The sequence below is a fragment of the Biomphalaria glabrata genome, chromosome 1 (assembly GCF_947242115.1).
Source record: "Biomphalaria glabrata chromosome 1, xgBioGlab47.1, whole genome shotgun sequence".
In the NCBI taxonomy this organism is placed as follows: domain Eukaryota; kingdom Metazoa; phylum Mollusca; class Gastropoda; family Planorbidae; genus Biomphalaria; species Biomphalaria glabrata.
The window spans coordinates 21293852-21315152 of NC_074711.1; the positions used below are offsets into that span (position 1 = coordinate 21293852).

At 36.5% G+C, this 21301-nt stretch overlaps 1 protein-coding gene across 4 annotated transcripts in view; it reads left to right on the forward strand.

Annotated features, from left to right (window-relative positions):
- Positions 1-2181: 2181 nt before the first annotated feature.
- LOC106071179 (transcription factor COE1-like) overlaps positions 2182-21301 on the forward strand; it is a 52838-nt gene continuing 33718 nt past the window's right edge. For 3 of the 4 annotated variants that reach the window (XM_056028035.1, XM_056028027.1, XM_056028012.1), the window contains exons 1-7: positions 2198-2331; positions 5160-5788; positions 9385-9538; positions 13660-13723; positions 16610-16665; positions 17341-17414; positions 18282-18350. In XM_056028035.1, coding sequence (XP_055884010.1) covers positions 5583-5788; positions 9385-9538; positions 13660-13723; positions 16610-16665; positions 17341-17414; positions 18282-18350 — 623 coding nt within the window. In that variant the 5' untranslated portion in view covers positions 2198-2331; positions 5160-5582. Of the gene's footprint in view, positions 2332-5159; positions 5789-9384; positions 9539-13659; positions 13724-16609; positions 16666-17340; positions 17415-18281; positions 18351-21301 lie in introns of all 4 variants that reach the window. The other variant, XM_056028020.1, reaches the window with a different exon arrangement.

Genomic DNA, 21301 nt, shown 5'->3' on the forward strand with positions numbered 1-21301 from the left:
GTAGATGTGATCAAATGAAACATTGGGTAGCAAAGTGAAACCAAATATTGTGTACGTTTACCATTTGGAAAAAAGTTTCTTTCTAAGGTGTCACGTGTTTCAAAGTCTGGACATTGAACGTAGGAAGTGAAACATTGAGCAATGGCATGACATGGCCTCCAATGTGCCGTGGTGTCAGAAAGAAAAAAAAATCCAAAATCAAATCAATTCAATCATTTTACAGACATTTTTTATATTCATAGTAGACCTTGTGAAATGTTTGAAAATTAATTAAAAGGACATTTTTGTTAACTGTATATCTCGATAGTGGCCCTAGAGATATCATTATAGACAGATACGTGAACACATATTTCAATGATATCTAATAGGTGTAAGAAACTATGAATAGAAGTCCCAGTTTGATTTGTTAAAGTCTATAAGAAAATGTTGTGCATGTTCATTTGTGAATTTGGTTGTTTAGACTCTACGCACACTCTATAGACTTTTTTGTTGATCAAAGAAAAACAAGAAACGCTGAGAAAATGTTGAAGAAATGTTTCGATCTTCATTTAGACCTTCAAGTTGTCAGTGTGACCTAGGAAACAAAGAGTTGATCTTGACTTTCTGAATTTATAACCACAAGACAACATTTGGCTAGCCCGTTACTAAAAGGTGCAATGTGCTTTATATATGTGGTGGACAAGTCTTTGCTTTTTGTAGTGAGGAGTTTGAGCAATGTTTTTGTGTCTGGACTGTGATGCGTTCACCAAATTCTGTATGTGTTCAGTAATTGGAGTTTTGGAGTTTTGTAAATTTTTTTTTTGTTTCTAGACCTACATCTAGTCATTCTAGTGTGTGAATCAGTGCGATATGTACATCAGGGCAATGTGTACTTCAGGGTGATATGTACAACTGGGCGATGTGTACTTCAGGGTGATATGTACAACTGGGCGATGTGTACTTCAGGTTTATATGTACATCAGGCAATGTGTACATCAGGGCGATATGTACATCAGGCAATGTGTACATCAGGGTGATATGTACATCAGGCAATGTGTACATCAGGGCGATATGTACATCAGGCAATGTGTACTTCAGGTTTATATGTACATCAGGCAATGTGTACATCAGGGCGATATGTACATCAGGCAATGTGTACTTCAGGTTTATATGTACATCAGGCAATGTGTACATCAGGGCGATATGTACATCAGGCAATGTGTACATCAGGGCGATATGTACATCAGGCAATGTGTACATCAGGGTGATATGTACATCAGGGTGATATGTACATCAGGGTGATATGTACATCAGGCAATGTGTACATCAGGGCGATATGTACATCAGGCAATGTGTACATCAGGGTGATATGTACATCAGGGTGATATGTACATCAGGGTGATATGTACATCAGGCAATGTGTACATCAGGGCGATATGTACATCAGGCAATGTGTACATCAGGACGATATGTACATTAGGCAATGTGTACATCAGGGCGTTTGTATAACAGAGTGATGTGTACATCAGGGCGATATGTACAAAGTTTCAAAGTGAACTAGATATATATTAATTTTTAGGTGTAAAATGTTGTTTGAACATATCTGTTATGACTTGCTCTTTAGGTTTAGTAATTTATGTCTCTCTCTTTACTAAGTGTTGACTTAGACAAAGTTCGGAAGTTTTGTCTGTTAGAAGACTCTAGTGTTAGAACGTAGGCAGAAGTCTGAAGTTTGAAGGCAGACTTCTGCAACTTTGACTTTGGTCATGCTGAAATAAGTATGACTCTCCATCTTGACTGCTGACTCCGCCCCTGGAAGTGTTTCATTTGTTCAACGCCGATTATATACTCCTGGTACAGCCAGTGAGTAGCAGCCATCATGTTCATTGCTCACGGGGGATGGTCCCATTGCGTTTCCTTTATCAATTACCGCTCACCGAAAAGTGGCTTCGGAGCCACAAAACGTGCCGCCCACACCCCGAGGTCTGTCTCGTGATTGGCACATCCACCCAAGGAGGGGGCGCGGCCTCGACGTCAAGTGGGCGGGGGATCCCCACGCGCGGCCGATCAGAGTGCCCCCATTGGTCCGAGGCGCGTGCTCCGCGGTGGCTGCGGCCTCGTGGGACTGTCTGTCTCTGGGGTAGGGAGGAGACTGGCGGGGAGTGGGGAAAGCAACAAAAGACATACCCGAGAGAGTTTCTCCCTCAGTACCCAGACCGTGTCTCCATGAGCCCAGAGCGGGGACTTTATGCGGTCATTGGAGATAGGAGATTTACAGTTAGCCACCAACAGGAGACTTAAGGAAAGGGACACTTACCGCTATCAACACCCCAGTGTGAGACATTCAAACATGTATTCTAATGATTATTATCTTATTAGCCAAGTGTGTAGACCTCGATGAACGTGTAGTAGCGCCAAACTTGTGCTTGTTGTTTTCACGTTGATTGTTTTGTTTTTCTACATTTCCGTTGTTTGTGTTTTTAACGTACTTTCATTAGCGGTGACTATTATTCAAGGCTTAATACTTAGGCGTTCTATAAGCGCATAGTGATCCATAGCAGCTACTATAGTAACCATTGTTAGACCATTTCATTCGACTGAATTAGGACTCTAAAAGCGCTATATCTATTCTGTTGAATAATTTATTAATTAGTGCTAATAAGAGAGAGCTCTTTGACTTATAGATATTTTTAGGCCGACTAGTTTCAATTTCGATTTTTATTAAGACTTAATAGCAACTGAATTGTAAGTTCAAAAGAAACAAACTAAATAACATTGTGCTCAGAGAATCCGATTCGATCCTTTTGTGCGTCTTTTAATAACGGATTTACAAACTTGAGTTCGATTCTATCGTCAAACGTCTACCGAAAGACCCTACGATCTATCAAAGAGCCAGGAGAAGCGTGTACAAATGGCGAGGATCAGTCGAGTGTATTATTTGCCTGACATGGACAAACTGAAGTGCCAGTTGAGTCTGTTTCAGACTTTATTCCACACAGTGCCGCCCTTTTCTTTGGTTCATTGTCAGTGGTCTAAGTCATGTAGTCAAAGTCAATGGTTCAAGTCAACTCATCCAAGTCAGTTTTCTAAGTCATCTAATCGAAGTATATGTTTCAAGTTATCTAATCGGAGTCAGTATCTAATATTACAACTGATCAAAACAAAAGCGATAGATTCCCGCTGATAAAGAAGCTCAACAGAAGTAGTTCCACACAGATCTAGTGAATCAAACGTCTGAACAAAATGTGAACACTGCCCGAGAGTTTTGTTTGACGTAGTGAAGTGCAACACAGCAGACGATCACAATGAAAAGTTTCAGTTTTTGGAATTTCTAGAATCTGAATTTTTAGTGATAAATTTTATTTTTTTAAAAATCTAAGCTACTTTTCTTCCAGTTAGTCCAGTGACTTGTGAGTTGATTCTTTGTTTACGTCTGAATGAGCGTATTTCAGGTCATTATGTGTACAAACCTTTGGATATTCTTTGTACAGTAAGTGTGTATCAAATGAAGCTGTTGGTGTGTTTTAGAGATTTAATAACGACATAGACATTGGATGAAGGATCATGTCAGTCTTTCACACAATCCACTTCTCTTTTCTTTCAAAAAAGCGAATTTCATAGAATATTACATAGCGTACACTTTAATTGTAATTGTAGTTTGTATTTGCCTAGATACTATCCCATCATATAGAATGCAATAATAATGCACCAGATATGTAACTGAATTAAGGGGTGAACTTTTTTTTTTCGTGCAGCAAAAATTAAGTAGTTTTTGGGTTATTACATTTTTTATGAATATATTGACTATTCCTAGATTTTAATTGTTTAAATATCCTAGAGAGAAACTAGAGAAATATTTAATATTTACACAAAGAAAAAAACACACGAAATAGTGGCTAATTTTGTGCAGAGCTTAACGACAATTGCGTTTTAATTAATCGCTTCCAAACCAGTTCAGTCGCCACAAATATCTTCAAGGCTAACTTTAATATGACATATCAACACCCTGTTCGGCGTTGATGTTGTGATACCTGAGAAGACAATTTTGTCTGGTGACTGATCCTTAAACGTCTGTGTGTTTAGGATAGACCTGTTGTTTTTCCATCCACCCTTTTAATCCATGTAATCACTGAATATCACTTTAACCAGTTCATGTTGAGCAATGTCTAGGGCGTGATGAGCTAATCACCTAATGGCTCCAGACGTGTCCATCACATTAAAGTGAACACCCCAGAGCGCACCGACTATTTTAGCTTCTCATCAGCGCGGACAGCTGGAGCTATAAATAGTTCAATTAGTTGTTCAGCATTCAATGCTATTGTTTTCATTGAGTATCACAGAAAATCTTCTGCAGAGGATGAAACTGTATAAGACAACGGTTAGTCAAATAATGTAATGAAAATTGACAGGCCGGGCACCCCACTGATGAAGTGCGTATTATGATTAGGCCAAGAGAACTGCAGAAAAACAAACGGCACTCAGTTTGTTATTTCCCTGGCGAGCTTCAGTTCACGATTGGAAACTGCCGTATGACACTTTCATTAAAGCTATGATGAACTTTAATGGAAACTTGCTTGAAATGGAAGTAGGCAACGATTTAAAATTATGTTGTTTTTTCCTCTCGGCCAGTCACTTCTTCGGGTAGTTTTAGCGATCAAACCCGAGTACATTGCACTATTAAAGGTGATGAATTTGGAAATACAAAAGCTAAGCATTAAGTTTAAGTTAATGTTGTTTTTTTTTTTGTTTTTTTTTTACAGTGATCAATGTCTTTTATTGTTGTATGTCTTCATACATGGTTTCAGTACTCTACTACTAACAGAGTTTCAAAAACATCTTTGAAAATGTTATAGAATGAATAGATTGCCTGCTTGGACTGTTTATAAATGCGATTATATAATCACACGAGAGCAGAGCAAATCATTCCCCCCGTTGTAATTTTGTCTGGCTTCACGTTTATGTTAAGTCTACTGAATTCGTCTAAAGTCTTTAACATTCTCTCTCTTCAATGCATGTAAAAATACATTCTAACTGGTTTTCATTTTGATTACTAACGTCAAGAAACTTCATTATTGTTTCTTAAAAACATCAACTGTTTTCTTCTTAATCACAAATGAAACAAATATAAAAGGGATTTTTTTCTGCTTGAATCACGTATCCAACTACTGTTTGTTTTACAGGTACATTCTATCGGAGTACAGATTGCAGTTTAAGCTCACTGTTATTCCCTAGGTGTTGCTCTATGACAGACAGCTGATGTCAACACTTGTTTAACATGACATTTAGTCATGTCAGACGTTGATCGTCTGTAGTGCTGAGTATCCTGGAGTAATGACATAGCACACGCTTCGATCAAATAACTCATGCATGAGTCCGAGGACCATTGAGTGTAACATCAGTTTGTACCGCGCTCTCTTGAGACCAAAAGTTTGTCTCAATAGTATCTCTCAGTAGAGTCAGCGCTTGACCAACGATCTCACCGTCGACGTCCTTGTTATGACCACAGGTGACCGTCGCATCCTCTGACCAACGTCGCTGTCGTCCAAACATCTTTCTGTTCTTTACGGATCAACCTCCATCCCTCGGGCGTCAGGTTCACTTTCATGTTTGACTTGACGGAAGAACACCACCTGCATCACCTTCACCACCACCTGCACCACCCAGCACAGCAGCAGCAGATACACCATCATCAGCAGCACATCGGCAGCCAACGTGTGCATTCTCCAATGAAGGAAGAGGCGCTGAGTGGGCAGTTGTCCAGTATAAGAAACTGGATGCAGCCCACTGCTGTGGACCCGGTGGCGGCTAAGTAAGTATCCTATCTAATCATATCTTATTATTATTTATGCAAAGTGTTAACACCTAATTTTTTAAAGCAATTCCTGAAGAAACGTGTGATTTGGTAATTAACATCTAATATATAACCAATGGAGGCGTTAGTTAAACCCCAGCCATAGCGTCAACAAGTCAAATAGCTTTCAAACATGAAGATGTAAAAAATATATATAGATAAAGAATTAATCTTGTGAAATCACTTATGCTAGCCCTGATGTTAAGTATCCCTCTGTAGTAGACCTTTGTACTAAATGAAGTAGTGCCACTACAAATACAGCACTACATTTTTCTGTTATACTTGTGCCAGGGGAACAAATATTTGCATTAAAATACTAAGCGACCTAAAGACGTTACATTCAAAACAATTCTGGACATCACGGACATAGTGTCATCTTTCAACAAAGAAATGTAGGACTGAAATAGCGGTATAGTGTCAATCATACAATACAAAACTACAACATCCTGTCTCTCTCTCTCTCTCTCTCTCTCTCTCTCTCTTACATTACAATTCCATCAGCAATACACTTACAGTAGTTGAAATGTTAAAGAATAACACTGTGACCCTTTTTATTAACACACATAAATAAATAATTAATAAATGAAACTAAAATATTTTTAAAGAATTTCTAGGCAAATGCAGAATTGTCTTGATCAATTAACATAAGTCTGACAATTACCCTGCATTTTTGCACCTATGTTGTAAGCCAATTGTGATGGCTATCAGGCTAGGCACCATTTCTTCATCACCAGAAGTAAAAATATAACGCGGACTCACACAGCCGGGACCAATACGGTTTCAAATTGTAGCCAGCTGTCTCAATTTCGGTCAGTCAGTCAGCATCATAACATTTTGTTGGAATCATCCGGAAATATACAAGTCAAATCATCTGTTGGATTGACATGAAGTTTGAATGTCTAGCATCCAACTGGATATACATCTACAATAATCTACAGTATAAGAATTAATACACTAGATAACAGGGAGAACTAATGTAAATGTAGAACAATAAAAATAGGCCACACAATTAATTTTAAAAATAATTCAAACAAATATATCATTCAAGCTAGTAGCATAAAAAACACTTTTAATTTAAAAAATGTAAATGTCTTGCTTTTAATTTAGCAAATAATAAAATGAAAATATTAATGTATGAGCTTTAGATTTAGCTCTTGATAACTAATGCATGTATGTATGTTTAAGATATAGAATATCTTTAAGCCAGATCAAAGTTAATTTTAAAGATTATTATAGATCTATTAGGAAATCATAACGGTCAAACCAGAGTTTTCCTTGTGTGGTCAATTAGGAAGTAATTCTTTTCTCAAAGATTTACATAAACTGACTAATTTCAAAGAAAATCGTTAAAGCCGTTTTTCAAAATTCATGTCCGCCCTCTCATGAAGAGTTTTCAAGCCGGAAAAAAAAAAGGAATTGTAATAATATATTCATAAGAAGCTTTTATTGACACTTAATATAATAAAATAGTTAATTATGAATAAATTGAAGACCTAAACAGCATCAACTTTTTTTAATTGATTTATAGCGTTGACGTACACATGTTATTGAATGCAAAATGAGAGTACCATTATTAACGCCGTCCACTGTTGAACGACTCTATAACGATGTTCATATGACTTGTTACATGACGCTGTTATTTGACTGGGGGAGGGGGGGCATGATGAATCAGTCAGGAAATACTCTCCAACTAAGATTGTTGTGTGTGTTATGCTTGGAAGTATAGGTGGTAAAATTCTGTGATTTTAGAATCTGACTTCAATCAAATTCAGAATTAAGGTTTACTTTCTGACCTACTTTCAGTCCCAGACCAAGTTGCCTAGCAACCTTTGCTTGAAATACGTTCATTACATTTCACAATTAATATTAGAAAAGGGGATTGGGGGGGGGGCATGATCATATTCTTGATCCCGGGCGACGAGTACCTTACTACGGCCCAGACCTAAGCGAAGTTCTTAATGTTAGGTCTTCAACCTTTTCTGTATTGCTTTAATCACATCAATGCAGACACCCGACTTTAATACTCTAATAGCCGTTCGTTATATATACACCCCTCAAAGCTGATATACATGAATACTTACTATGCCTACAGTTGACATATATATTCTCCCTGCTACGTATAATAATAGTAAAGCTTTTGTCCGAGTCATGAAGATTAATTAGATGTACAGTAGGCTAATTCTCGAGGCAAAACAGTCACAGCTGCGACCTACATATTTAGCCACAACCAGAGTAGACATAATCGTTGTCCGGCGGTGGTCGATTCAGGTTCTCTTTTCGCCGTCTGCGTCTGTCATCGTATAGAATTTAATATATATAGTCTAGTATAAATAAAAACTAGAAATCTAATGTTTAACTTGCGTATAATCTAAAAAAAAAATTGTCAAAAATAAATAAATAAATACATGTATATAAAAGGCATATATAAAAACTAAATTTAAGTCATGGCGTAATATTCATTAAAAAAATATAAAAAATAAACAGCCCGGGTTTTGAACCTGATATTGGTGGCTCTATCATTCGTGTACTTCCTCCCCACCACAGACTTCTTACGATGACTCTATATAAGACTACTATATAAACATGTTACAAGTGGACCGATCTTTTTGTTAGAAAGCAAAATAAATTAGTATGTAATATATCTATAATATAAATGCAAAACTTAAGATATTTAATTTGAATGTATTAGTTTGAAGTGGCATTGGCACTAGGCACTGTTTAAAAAGCTACTTTAGAGCCATTGTAAAGTTATATCCAATGTCTTGACTGAAAGCTCAACTACTAATACGTTTAAGCAAGGGTGGCCATAGTAATGAAAATTTGAAATTTATTTTTATTGAAAAGACTATCAATATGTTTCTAATAATAATAATAGTATTATTTTGTTTACGTTTAGTGGGTTTAATTATTTTAATAATAACAAGCCACACTGCTCACAATACAGCCTCAAAGTATTGCCTTCACATTACTGCCTTACTACTGCCTCGAAGTAACATTTTGATGAAGCAATGACAAAGGTCTGAATACAACTAATGCCAGTCTCAGTGTAAAGAATAAAATGCGGATTAGACGTTTATAGATATGTGTACATTTCCGGGTGGACACAACGAGAAGCTAAACAAGTTTTATACACACAAATTTAGATTCTTTCTTGGCAGATAAGATATGAATATTTATTGGCTCAAACTAATGAAAATTCGGTTTGACTACATTGTTTTAACTTAACCCGAGCACTAATTGAATTGCATCTATCCGACCTCAATAATATATTGACCAAAATGTTAAGATCTATAATGACAAGCAATAAACAATGTAGCTACGAATAAGCGATAGGCTTGTTACACGGTCATGTTGTTTAAAGAACATTTGTAACTGAAACATGATTTGTAGTCCGTTGTCGGCAAATATAAATGTATAGGCATTTCTTCTGCCTTCTAAATGTAATGACTTTGAATGATATCGACATCTTAAGGTTGACTAAAAACAAACATTTTATACTTTACGTATACAATACGTACAATACGTCTGATACAAACTAATCTGCTACTTTTCAGTATTGGCCTGAGCCGGGCACATTTCGAGAAGCAGCCTCCCAGCAATCTAAGGAAGAGCAACTTTTTCCACTTTGTCCTGGCGCTGTATGACAGACAGGGCTCACCTGTCGAGGTGGAGAGGACAACGTTTGTGGACTTTGTCGAGAAAGAACAGGTAAGCAAAATACCTACTTACTAGACATCGGTGGTGAAGGGGCTAACTGCTTGTATCTTTTCATTCGTGCTGTTCTATCCTGCTTTATATATCACACACTTCTGATTAGAAAGTATAGGACATTCTTCCATTCGTGTACAAATCATTTGGCTATTGTGAGTAAAAGCTTACTTCCTACAGATCTAGCTGCTGTTTGGTTGAACATGTTTCATACGTTCCTTTATAACTGAAGATCATTACATCCGAGACCAAATGTCCCGCAGGACAGCGTGTATGTTGGTTGGGTTCGTACCGGGGATCATCGAGACGATAGCCCAGAACGCATCCCACACGACCAGGCATCCGTGATTTTGCGGGAAATCAAAAAACAAAACTCAGTTATTAGATCTAGTTCTTTATTTCACATCTGTAGTGGAATCTAGATCTCTTTGGCTGGCCCCTTTACGTAACTTTCGAGACGGTAGATTTTTAACTTAGTTAACATTGTACAATATTAAGAGATCATAACGCGCCTATATGACAAGTCGCTGTATGACAAGTCGCTGTATGACAAATAGCTGTAACAAATTAGTTTCCTTCCTACGGAAATACGACTCCGATGCAACCCCTCTGAACCTACACAATGCTGATGTCAATATCGGTTTGGACGACGTAGGGCATGAGATTCGCCAATGGGAAGAAAAAACACTCCACGGAAAATTTCCGGCTTCATTACATGGGGACAACATCGACAAGGCTGCTTCCTTAACATGGCTCAAAGCAGGTCATCTCTACCCTGAAACAGAAGGCTTTGTTACAGCAATACAGGACAGAGTAATCAGGACAAAAAATTACGAGAAGCATAACCTGAAACTCAATGTTGTCGACAAATGCCGAAAATGTGGAAATGTGGGCGAGTCGATTGAACACATTATGGCAGGATGTCCAGCCCTATCAGAATCAGCCTACCTAGGTCGCCATAACCAAGTTGCAAAGTTAATACACCAACACCTGGCTTTGACGTACAAATTGATCGGTAAGGACACTCCCCCTTATTATAAATACTCTCCGCAAGAGGTTCTCGAGTCTACTGAACATCTGCTGTACTGGGATAGGCCTATTCTGACCGACAAAACGGTAGATTTCAATCGCCCGGATCTGCTGTTTATCGATAAAAAAGAAAAATCCGCTACCATTATCGATATCGCCGTACCACTGTCTCATAATTTAAGAAAAACTGAGATAGAAAAACAAAGAAAATATGGGAACCTAGGCTTGGAGATTAAGCGTCTATGGAAATTGTCCAAAATAACAATATACCCCATTGTTATATCAACCGAGGGGATAATAACAACTGACCTCACAGACACCTTCAAGGCCCTTAACATTCCTAGGAACATCTTCGTTGCCTGTCAGAGGGCGGTACTGCTGCAGACCTGCCACATCACCAGAAAATTCCTCAGTGGAAACTGTTAAAGGGACTACGATGAATTTTGTTTCTCTTTAGCGAAACTCGACCCTGGCAGCGCCAGAGAATGACTACTCGTTCATTTCTAACATAATAATAATAATAATAATCATTATTGTCCGTAAGGAAATTCGTCTTACAATTTTTGCATTACATCAAACAAAACATTGTAACTAGAAAAAAAACAAAATGTACATTCACACCAGACTCACTCATAATTTACATGTGAAAAGTTGATATCAAATTGTTTCTATTTAATGATTTAATTGCCAGGAGAACAAATTAGAAAAAACGTGGTACATATTGTAAAACACAATTCGGAGAAACGTTTTAGATGAGCTTTGAACGAATGTTAATTAATGCCCTTGAACGAATGTTAATTAATGCCCTTGAACGAATGTTAATTAATGCTAGCCTCCATGAATTTTGATATTGAACAGAATCCATGGATGTTGATCTATGTAATATTTGACTGGAAGCTAACCCCAGTTCCTCTGACCCAATTGTCCATTGAGTAGACACGTTTCAACCGACACTGTTTGTATGTAAGAAATGAGTACTGCCGAATCATAGGTCAAGACTACCGTGTATGTAAGAAATGAGTACTGCCGAATCATAGGTCAAGACTACCGTGTATGTGGTGAAATGGAAATGGCTCATTGGAATCAACAACAGAAGCGCTTTTCAATATCTTGAATAGAGTTTCTCTGTTCCGTCTTTCTGTGAGTGCATCATATTGCAACACCTCTCTCTCTCTCTCTCTCTCTCTCTCTCTCTCGCATACACACAGAACACACAAATTCATAAACTACACAGTTCTACACATTGACTCACACGCGGACAAGCCTCACGGGCCAAACAAATTGTGTAATTGTTTAATAATTCATGATGTCAGGCAAGTCATTTCTCGGCGCTACTTCCCAGACTTTTGGTTTTGTTCTAGTGTTGTTCTATACAGACAGGAATCAATACAGTTGCTGCTGCCTAGTCTGAATAGCTAAACGCATTTCTCTTCCTACTAAAGATGTACATCTAGCGTATAGATTGATTTCTGATTCAGGCAGAGACATCTCCAAGGAGCTAACAAATAAGATAGATAAATAGAAAACAAAAGTAACTTAACTTTAACCTAGACTCATTAACAAGCAAATTAAAATAATTAACAAATAACACTAATACATTTATTATAGAAATCACTTACTCTAAAATACTTCCTCTCTCTATCTCTTTCTTCCTTCCACGCACACACACAAATATACTAACACACAGGTGCTCCTGGAGTCGCCCTACGATCATATAATGTTTAACTAGTAGAAGGTCAAAATGATAGCTTTACAGCTTTACACTTTTCTTAAAGCATTGTTTAGTTAAAGTGGTGTATCTAGTTCATTAATTGAGAGGGATCAGACCCCCACCCCTAGGAATCAGCAACTTTTGTGCCCCCTATTCCAAATTTGAGATGGACAAATCTAATAAATTCTTTGAATCACGGTATCTTTTAGTGATTAAAAAACTATATACACTATAAGCACGGGAAAAAAATGAGCCTTGCCCGTTAACTAGGCCTATGAACTTATACTAGATACTAGGACTATGAACTTATACTAGATACTAGGACTATGAACTTATACTAGATACTAGGACTATGAACTTATACTAGATACTAGGACTATGACCTTATACTAGATACTAGGACTATGAACTTATACTAGATACTAGGACTATCTACTCAGCGCATTCATCTCGAGTTACTTAAGTTGTATAACACAACGATGACGTAGAATCCCAAGGACTTAACCCGAATTCCCTAGACACAGGTTCTGGGGAAAATTAAACCCATCTCCGTACAAACCCAGCAGTTCATAAACTAACTAATTGTCGTGGGTCAGACTGAGGTGTTAATCTAATCACCTTCTCCGATCGATGGGAAGCCTGCTATTGGTTGGTTAATGGTTAGCTCCTCTCCATTATAAGTGTTTACTTTTATGTCTTTAAGGGGAGGGCATTTTTTGTTTCGGCAGCACATTAGAGGAAAACAAATAATACGCCAGGAATGTTGAATCTGTGGCGGTCGTAATACTTCCGAGTGAGTAGACCAACTAGACTAGACCTACAAGACCTACTAGATTAAACCTACTGGACTAGACCCTGTAGATCTTCATGATTCTCAAAGAAATATTTATTTGTTAAATGCTTGAGCACATGAATGACAGTATTTCACATTAGAGTTATGTACTAATTACTAATACAAGGCTACTGTGACGACTACAATGTAAAATACACAAAAGACCTTCACTTGCCCAACACACAAAAAAGAGTTTAATGTCCCAAAACTATTTGGTCCATAGAGATATCCATATGCATTACCTGCCTCCTTCTAAAAGAAAAAAAATAGTATATATAAAATGTAAACTTTGATTCTTGTTAATTTTTTTAAAGTTTAATGATTCCACGGTAAAGTATTTTGGTTCTAATTTCACCCGCATACCTTCTGCATCATTCTATCGTCACAGAAAATGTCAATCCGATATATTAACAAATAATTTGTTCATCTTTTTCACGTTCCCTAGTTGAACAAATAGTTTGACGTGTGGTAGTTGATACAGATAAAAGATATCCATAATATAACATAAAGCAATGTTGAGATTAAATTGTTGCTGATTTATTTGTCTAGGACAATGATGGCCAGAAGACTAATAATGGAATACACTACAGAGTCCAGTTGTTGTACGCTAACGGTAAGTTTATTTACATAATCTATATCACGTTCCATTGTTCTTAGCCTTCCAACTTGTGTGTCTTTGGTGTGAACTTAGTCTTGGACTCTCTAAGGGAAAGTTGCTTTTTTTTTTTTATAAAACAATGTCCACTGTCCACTGGATGAGTTTTTCCAACTAATTTTGTTTGCAAACGTGACCCAGCAAGATGTATTCAGAAGTTCACTTGTCAATCTTTTCTGCCTGTTTTTTTTAAATATTATTTTTGGAACTAGGCAATACGGATTCGAATAACTTGCGTCTGGGTGATGACTGGCATGACTAGATTGACAGTCATTTAAAAGGTATTTTCATTTATCTCTACTCACCTTTGATTGGGTCGATAACTTGTAAACATTTCATATTGAAAACAACAGATTCACAGGAACATACTGTCCACCTACTCCCATGTAGATTGACATATATATTATATATATATATATATATATATATATATATATATATATATATATATATATATATATATATATATATATATATATATATATATATATATACTCAATTATATACGCACACAACTCAATTGATATACATACAGTCGATTCCTCTAGAAACAATCGATTAGTAGTAATGATAACTGGATGGTCTGATTACGCGAACATTTTATTTGTGTTCGGATTCGGTCCAAATAAGCGTCTAGTCCTAATTTACCGAATTCTGTAAAGTATTTGTTTATAAGTCGTTTCTCAAACCGATATGCTTTACGCTTATAATACATAGGTCATAGTGAGCTTAGATGTATATATTACTAAATCTACATAAAAGTTTAGTCTTAGTGAGTTATCAACATCACGTATTATAAAGTTGAGTATGTTGGGTTTGGAGAATGCAATATGTACTTTATTTACGCTTACACCATTACAAATGTATGTCTCATGAGCCTGGCCCTGGACATTTGACGACTGGCCTTAGCCTTCCATTGATTCGAGACGAGTCAGTTTTGAAGTGTTCTACGGGACATCCCGCTCATCTCATTGATTCCTAGTGGGCCACTAAACACTCAAGTGGCAGATGGCTCTATGGTTAATTCATAAAGTTATTCTCGCTTCGTGCCTACTAAATGGCCCTGGAATTAAAACAGCGCTAGCTCATGGTAGCTGGAAGTCAGGCTACTACTGCAATTAGTGGACTAGAAGTACAGCAGTAGTAAGCTGAAAGACATAAAGTTGTAGAGATCTACTATTGATTACTTTCTTTTGATAGTTTGAAACAGGCTGAGAAGTGAGTTTTAAAAGTTTGTAGTGAACACTTTGTAGTACTGTCAAACTGTAATAGGAAAATGCACCAAGAGCGACGCCATTGCGAACACCATTTTACAATCTCAAACTGATGAACTAGAAAACTAACCAAAGAAACAAGGGTCTATGAAACTCTTCTAGCTGACATTGACATCGAAATTGTATAATAATAATAATAATAATAATAATAATAATAATAATAATAATAATAATAATAATAATAATAATAATAATAACAATAATAATTATAACAATAATATTAATAACAATAATAATAATAACAATAATAATAATAATTATTATTATTATTATTATTGTTATTATTATTAAAGTAAACTTTAAAAAAAAATCGTTTCTTGCGTTCTACTTTTGTATTATGTTGGTTTCACTTTCGTTTTTTTTTTTACTACCTTTGCATTCACCAAGTGACCAATGGTCAGTTACCAAACTGTTCAGATCTCGACAGCATTTCCCTGAGGTCTCTTTGTCATACTCTTTGGCATTTAATATCTTAATGAAAGTTTGATGTCTCTCTCTCTCTCTCTCTCTATCTATCTCTCTCTCTCTGCCACTCACTAGTTAACACACACACACACACATCCAATCAAACGTCTCTCTGTCAATGTTTTTATCACAAGTTTATTTTTAGGAATGACAAAAAGAAATCTACGAAGTTGAGGCTCTGTACAAAAAAAAAATGTTGACCACATTGACAGAAGAAAAGACTTTCTTTTTCTTAGTGACTAATGAAGAAAACACCACAAATAGACGTAGACCAAGCTAGGCTTAGTTCAAATTTAAAATGGTCAAAGTCAATCAATGAATAAAGGCGATTTGATACCGTTTTTTTTTTTTTACTTCAGTGTCTAGATAATATTACATAATGACTTTTAAAAATATTTTGTACAAGAGTGGAACTTTTTAAACATCTTTTTTTTATTTACCACTAATTTTTTGGCAGATTGAGATCATTGCTATATCGTTTATAAAATGTATCAAAGCATATTAAAGCAAAGTTACATTTTATTTTTGCTTTTGTATAAAGTTATTTCGAATATACAACTGTTCTCTTATTTCGATTCGTACTTCCAGATCTAGTAACATTTCTTAAATACTTGAAAAAAAAAACAGCACACACACACTCACACACACACGAAACAAAAACAGCACACACACACACACTCGTGTCACACACACGAAACAAAAACAACTAGATCTAGGCTTGTTGTTTGCAAAAAAAAAAAATAATGAAGTTACACTAGCAGCCTAGTCATAATGCCATCACTGAAAACAACAAAGAAACATACAGCTCTACTAAAGAAGGTTTACGGAACCAGGACATTAGTCTGAACCTATGGGGACTACAATGACATGGTCACGTGACTCAACAACGTGTGTTACTTTTTCGTCTCATTCCAGGGAAACCCTTTGGTCAAGTCTCACTGGCTCTCGACTTTCTCATGTTTTCTTTGAGAGGAAGCGTTAGGCCAGTGTAGCCGGACAAAACAGAGTAACTAAATTTGTGCTATTTCGTATGACCTTTTTTTTGTGATACAACGAAATGCACCATTTAAGTTTAAGTTGACATTCTTTTGGTTTGTGTCCTCAGGAATACGCCAGGAACAAGATATGTATATAAGACTTATCGATTCTGTCACTAAACAGGTAAATAATTGATTAATGTCTAACATATTTCTGTGTGCCATAAGTGTCGACCTGCAACAATGGTGAATGGGAGAGAACTGTTGACACTAGCTCTGTTATGTAGAGAAGACTTCACAGTTGTATATTAAAAAATAATAAAATGGCATGGTTAGTATTTGACTTTGTCTGTTAATAATTTGGAAAACAATGAAAAAGATGACATGTATGTTGTAGTGTTTCTCATGTCATAGTTTCGAGTCGACTAAAATCTAGGTCATCTAGCAAACGACTTTCAGTTTAGATTTAACAAAGGCTGGAAGGGTAAAACAAAGTAATCTGACCACCGCCATCTTTCTTGAGTCTTCGTTCACTTTCTATAGACTTTCTACTCCTCGGATGTCTTATAACGATTTTACCGGTGGGTAAAGTATAGTTGTTGTTTTTTTAAAGTAGTCGTAGCCGGTGGGTAAAGTATAGTTGTTGTTTTTTTAAAGTAGTCGTAGCCGGTGGGTAAAGTATAGTTGTTGTTTTTCAATGATTATGGGCTACTTGTGTGTGTTTTAGATTTCTCTTGAGCAACAGAACATTCATAATATAAGGTTTGATAATCAAAAGGTAAAAGGTCATGTGGTTCTTTACTGGTAGGCATCTACATCCTGGCAATTTTAACATTAAGTCTTTTTTTTTCTGTTCCAGGCTATAGTTTATGAAGGCCAGGACAAAAACCCAGAAATGTGCAGAGTTCTGCTCACACACGAAATCATGTGCAGGTAAGTTGGTGAGCTCGTCAGTACAGTGAAATGTTGTACTGACTGTGACCTGAATGACGGTTGACCAGATTCATTCAGTGTTTTTAAAAACTACAGCATGTGAACACGAATATCTCTCCAGTTGGTTTTCTGTTTGCCTCCATAGCCCCATTGGAGAGTAAATACATCTGTATGTGTGGCTGTGTGTGTGTGTCTGTGTTCAAATGAAAGCAATATGAAAGCGATGTACTTCTACAGTGAATTGAAAACCTTAGCCCCAATACAAGAATGATTTAAAAAAACAGGTTTATTTTTTAAAGAGTGAAAGAATTAATCTCTTGGCAAAAGTTCTTTATGATGGTTGAATCCAAGAGGATCAAAAGTGTGTCTAAACCTAATCATTCATTGTCACAAAAGGTCAAAGGTCTTCTTAGTCTGGCGACTTTTTGCAACGTAGATTTCATTGGATGACTTAATGCATCCTAAACTTGACAGGCTCCAATCGACTATTCCTCAAGTAACATATGACCACTAAAAGTGGACATCTGGAATATTGATAGGTAGTTATTACTTTTGCGGTTCTCACACTGAGCATGGGAAGATCCAAATCAACATTGAAAGAAGACGGAAGTAGATGAAACATTGAGCTAAAAAAAGGGCCGACTAGATAAGTGTGGAAAAGTGGAGACGAAGTTTCATAATGTATACAATACACAGAACTGTGGGATATATGCACTGTACATAGAGGGATGTGTGCACTGTATATAGAGGGCTGTGTGCACTGTGCACTTATGTACTAGACTGTCATAGTGCCAAATAAAGGACGGCACTTTATACTCTTCACACGCCGTGTTGCTATAAAAGTAATTTGTACAACTTTTTTTTCAGTCGGTGTTGTGAGAAAAAAAGTTGTGGGAATAGAAACGAAACGCCTTCAGATCCAGTCATCATAGACAGGTATGTATGTCTTTCACTCAGAATGCAATGTTGCGTATAGGGTTTTCTTGTGGGTTTTTTTTCTTCTTCAAGGTCACAATGACAGAAAACTGTTTGAAGATGTTATACACAATGTTTCATCAAACTGTTTATTCTGTAATATTTCCATCCCTCCATTTTGTTTTTCCAAACTAAACCAACATCTATTTGAAATGATTAAAGTACACAGATAGAAGTTGTCACATTTTATCATCTATAGACTATAGAAGTATGTAAATTTTATCATCTTTAGACTATAGAAGTATGTAAATTTTATCATCTATAGACTATAGAAGTATGTACATTTTATCATCTTTAGACTATAGAAGTATGTACATTTTATCATCTATAGACTATAGAAGTATGTACATTTTATCATCTTTAGACTATAGAAGTATGTACATTTTATCATCTTTAGACTATAGAAGTATGTACATTTTATCATCTATAGGCTATAGAAGTATGTACATTTTATCATCTTTAGACTATAGAAGTATGTACATTTTATCATCTTTAGACTATAGAAGTATGTACATTTTATCATCTATAGACTATAGAAGTATGTACATTTTATCATCTTTAGACTATAGAAGTATGTACATTTTATCATCTTTAGACTATAGAAGTATGTACATTTTATCATCTATAGACTATAGAAGTATGTACATTTTATCATCTATAGACTATAGAAGTATGTACATTGGGGGCCAAAGGATATTGTATTTTTGTAACTGATGTTGTAACGTAGATGAAAGTAAATGATACTCAGTGCGGGGCAATGCGTTTTCTTTGTCACACAAACACACACACAGACACTCTCATTACTTTCTCGGTCTGTCGCTCCCTGTCTCGATCTGTCTTACAAAGTACAAAGTACAGCCTAGTCTAAGTCTAAGTAAACATTTATAAACAAAAATTCTTGCTCACGGAGATATTTCTTTCTTTTTCTGTGTATTTATTGTTAATCATACTGAAAGACTCATTATTAAAAGACTAAAGATCGGCGAAGGGTCAAAAACATAAAGTTCAGAGGTCAGTAAAAGCAACACATCTGCTTATGACCCTGGACGGCGCTTACTAGAGTTAAGTTAATCCGCTTAACGCTAGCAGACTTAGTAATTAACTGGATGAGCCGCGTGCTGAATATTTCATCACCTGACCTGATTGTTGTCTTGTATTGATTCTCTATGCCCCCCGCCCGACATAGGGCACGATGTTGAAGGTAAAACAGGCGGTGGAGGGGAGGGGGGTTGGGGTTCATTCATAACTTATAGGTCTATTTGTCTCATTCATGTGTACTTTATATAGGTCCGTGTTCTACTCACGCGGTGAGAGTCAGCACGTCGCATTGTTTTTATAGTGTTCCTTGGTACTTAAAGGAGGCTGGCATTTAAATGGCGATGTAGAGTCTAGAATATGGTGCTATATACCAGTTGGTACTTTAAATCAATAAGTGAAAGTGGTTCCTAGACAAAGATTGTGCTATGTAGTGTTACATAGTGCTATATAGTGCTATTTGACGCTTACGTCTCTAACAATGAGTTGTAGCTTTAGCCCCCGACCTATTTACGTGATATTCAACTCACACAAAATGAAAGCTTGAAATGCTCAGAGCCATGATCAAAACAAATGGCGGCTTTTATTGACAATTATCAACAGCTTTCAATATCCGTATAGAACTATATCAATTACAAATCAAGGGTTTTAAAGGATTTTCTGTCAAATCTACTCGGTCTCACCATTCAGTCACATGTCTCCGTCTTCGCCCCAGCACATCAGCCCATAAGCCTCTTTTCACCCAGTCCAAGCTGTGTTATAGAAGTTCATTTATTACATCAGCCAATACACACACACAACTATTCTCATAGCATGAAAGTTCTATATGGTGAATAATAGTTCTTCCTGGGGTTCTAAGTACTTTGTATGCTATTATCTAACCTAATTATAGAGTCCTGTGAAATGTTTGTGAAGATCAACTAGAGATAGGTTTATAAGTGTAAGTCAAAGCCCTGATGAAAGGACACGAACTGATGTAAAATATGCACATCATAGTATAACAGCAATTCCAATATTTAAAACAAAAAACAGACATTAAAAAAAAAACTATATATATATATATATATATTGATGAAAACTCATTGATATGTTAAATTTTTATGTCGTGATTAAATTTTAGAGAAAGACTATTGTCCCTATAAGACTTTGTTGTCTAGTCCGTGAAGCGTCAGTATCTGTGTAAATGGAAAGACTTCCTCCTGGCTAGCTGTTAGCCCAAACTAAACTTCTGCCCATAAATATTTGATGAGCCCAAACCCTGGACTGGCTACGTACCTAGGAAACAAACTGAAAGTCATTTCGAACTGACCCTGTTCCTGGGTGTCTGATCAGGCGTGGCAGCCTCCCTTCGTCACCCTGCTAACACATCAAGCAGAAGATGTACGTACAAAAATTGTTTAAAGTCACGCACAGTTAAGAGAGTAACTTGGTGTACTGAACTTTGAACTCTGAGCTCGTGAGCTCCAGTCTTTAACCTTGTAAACATTTTGTTAAAAATTTGTATCTTTAAAAAAAACGGAAATGTCTTTTACCAGTGTTTCTCAACTTTTCTCTTAACTGAACGCTTCGCACATTCTGAGTATTTAGCGGAACACTTAGCTTATTTTTTTTAGGGAGATTAATTGACGTCGTGGCCTACTAGTAAATTACTCCAGTAGTTCGCGGAACACCTATTCAGGCTTCGCGGAACACCTATTCAGGCTTCGCGGAACACCTATTCAGGCTTCGCGGAACACCTATTCAGGCTTCGCGGAACACCTATTCAGGCTTCGCGGAACACCTATTCAGGCTTCGCGGAACACCTATTCAGGCTTCGCGGAACACCTATTCAGGCTTCGCGGTACACAGTTTGGGAAACACTGGTCTATTTGAAACCA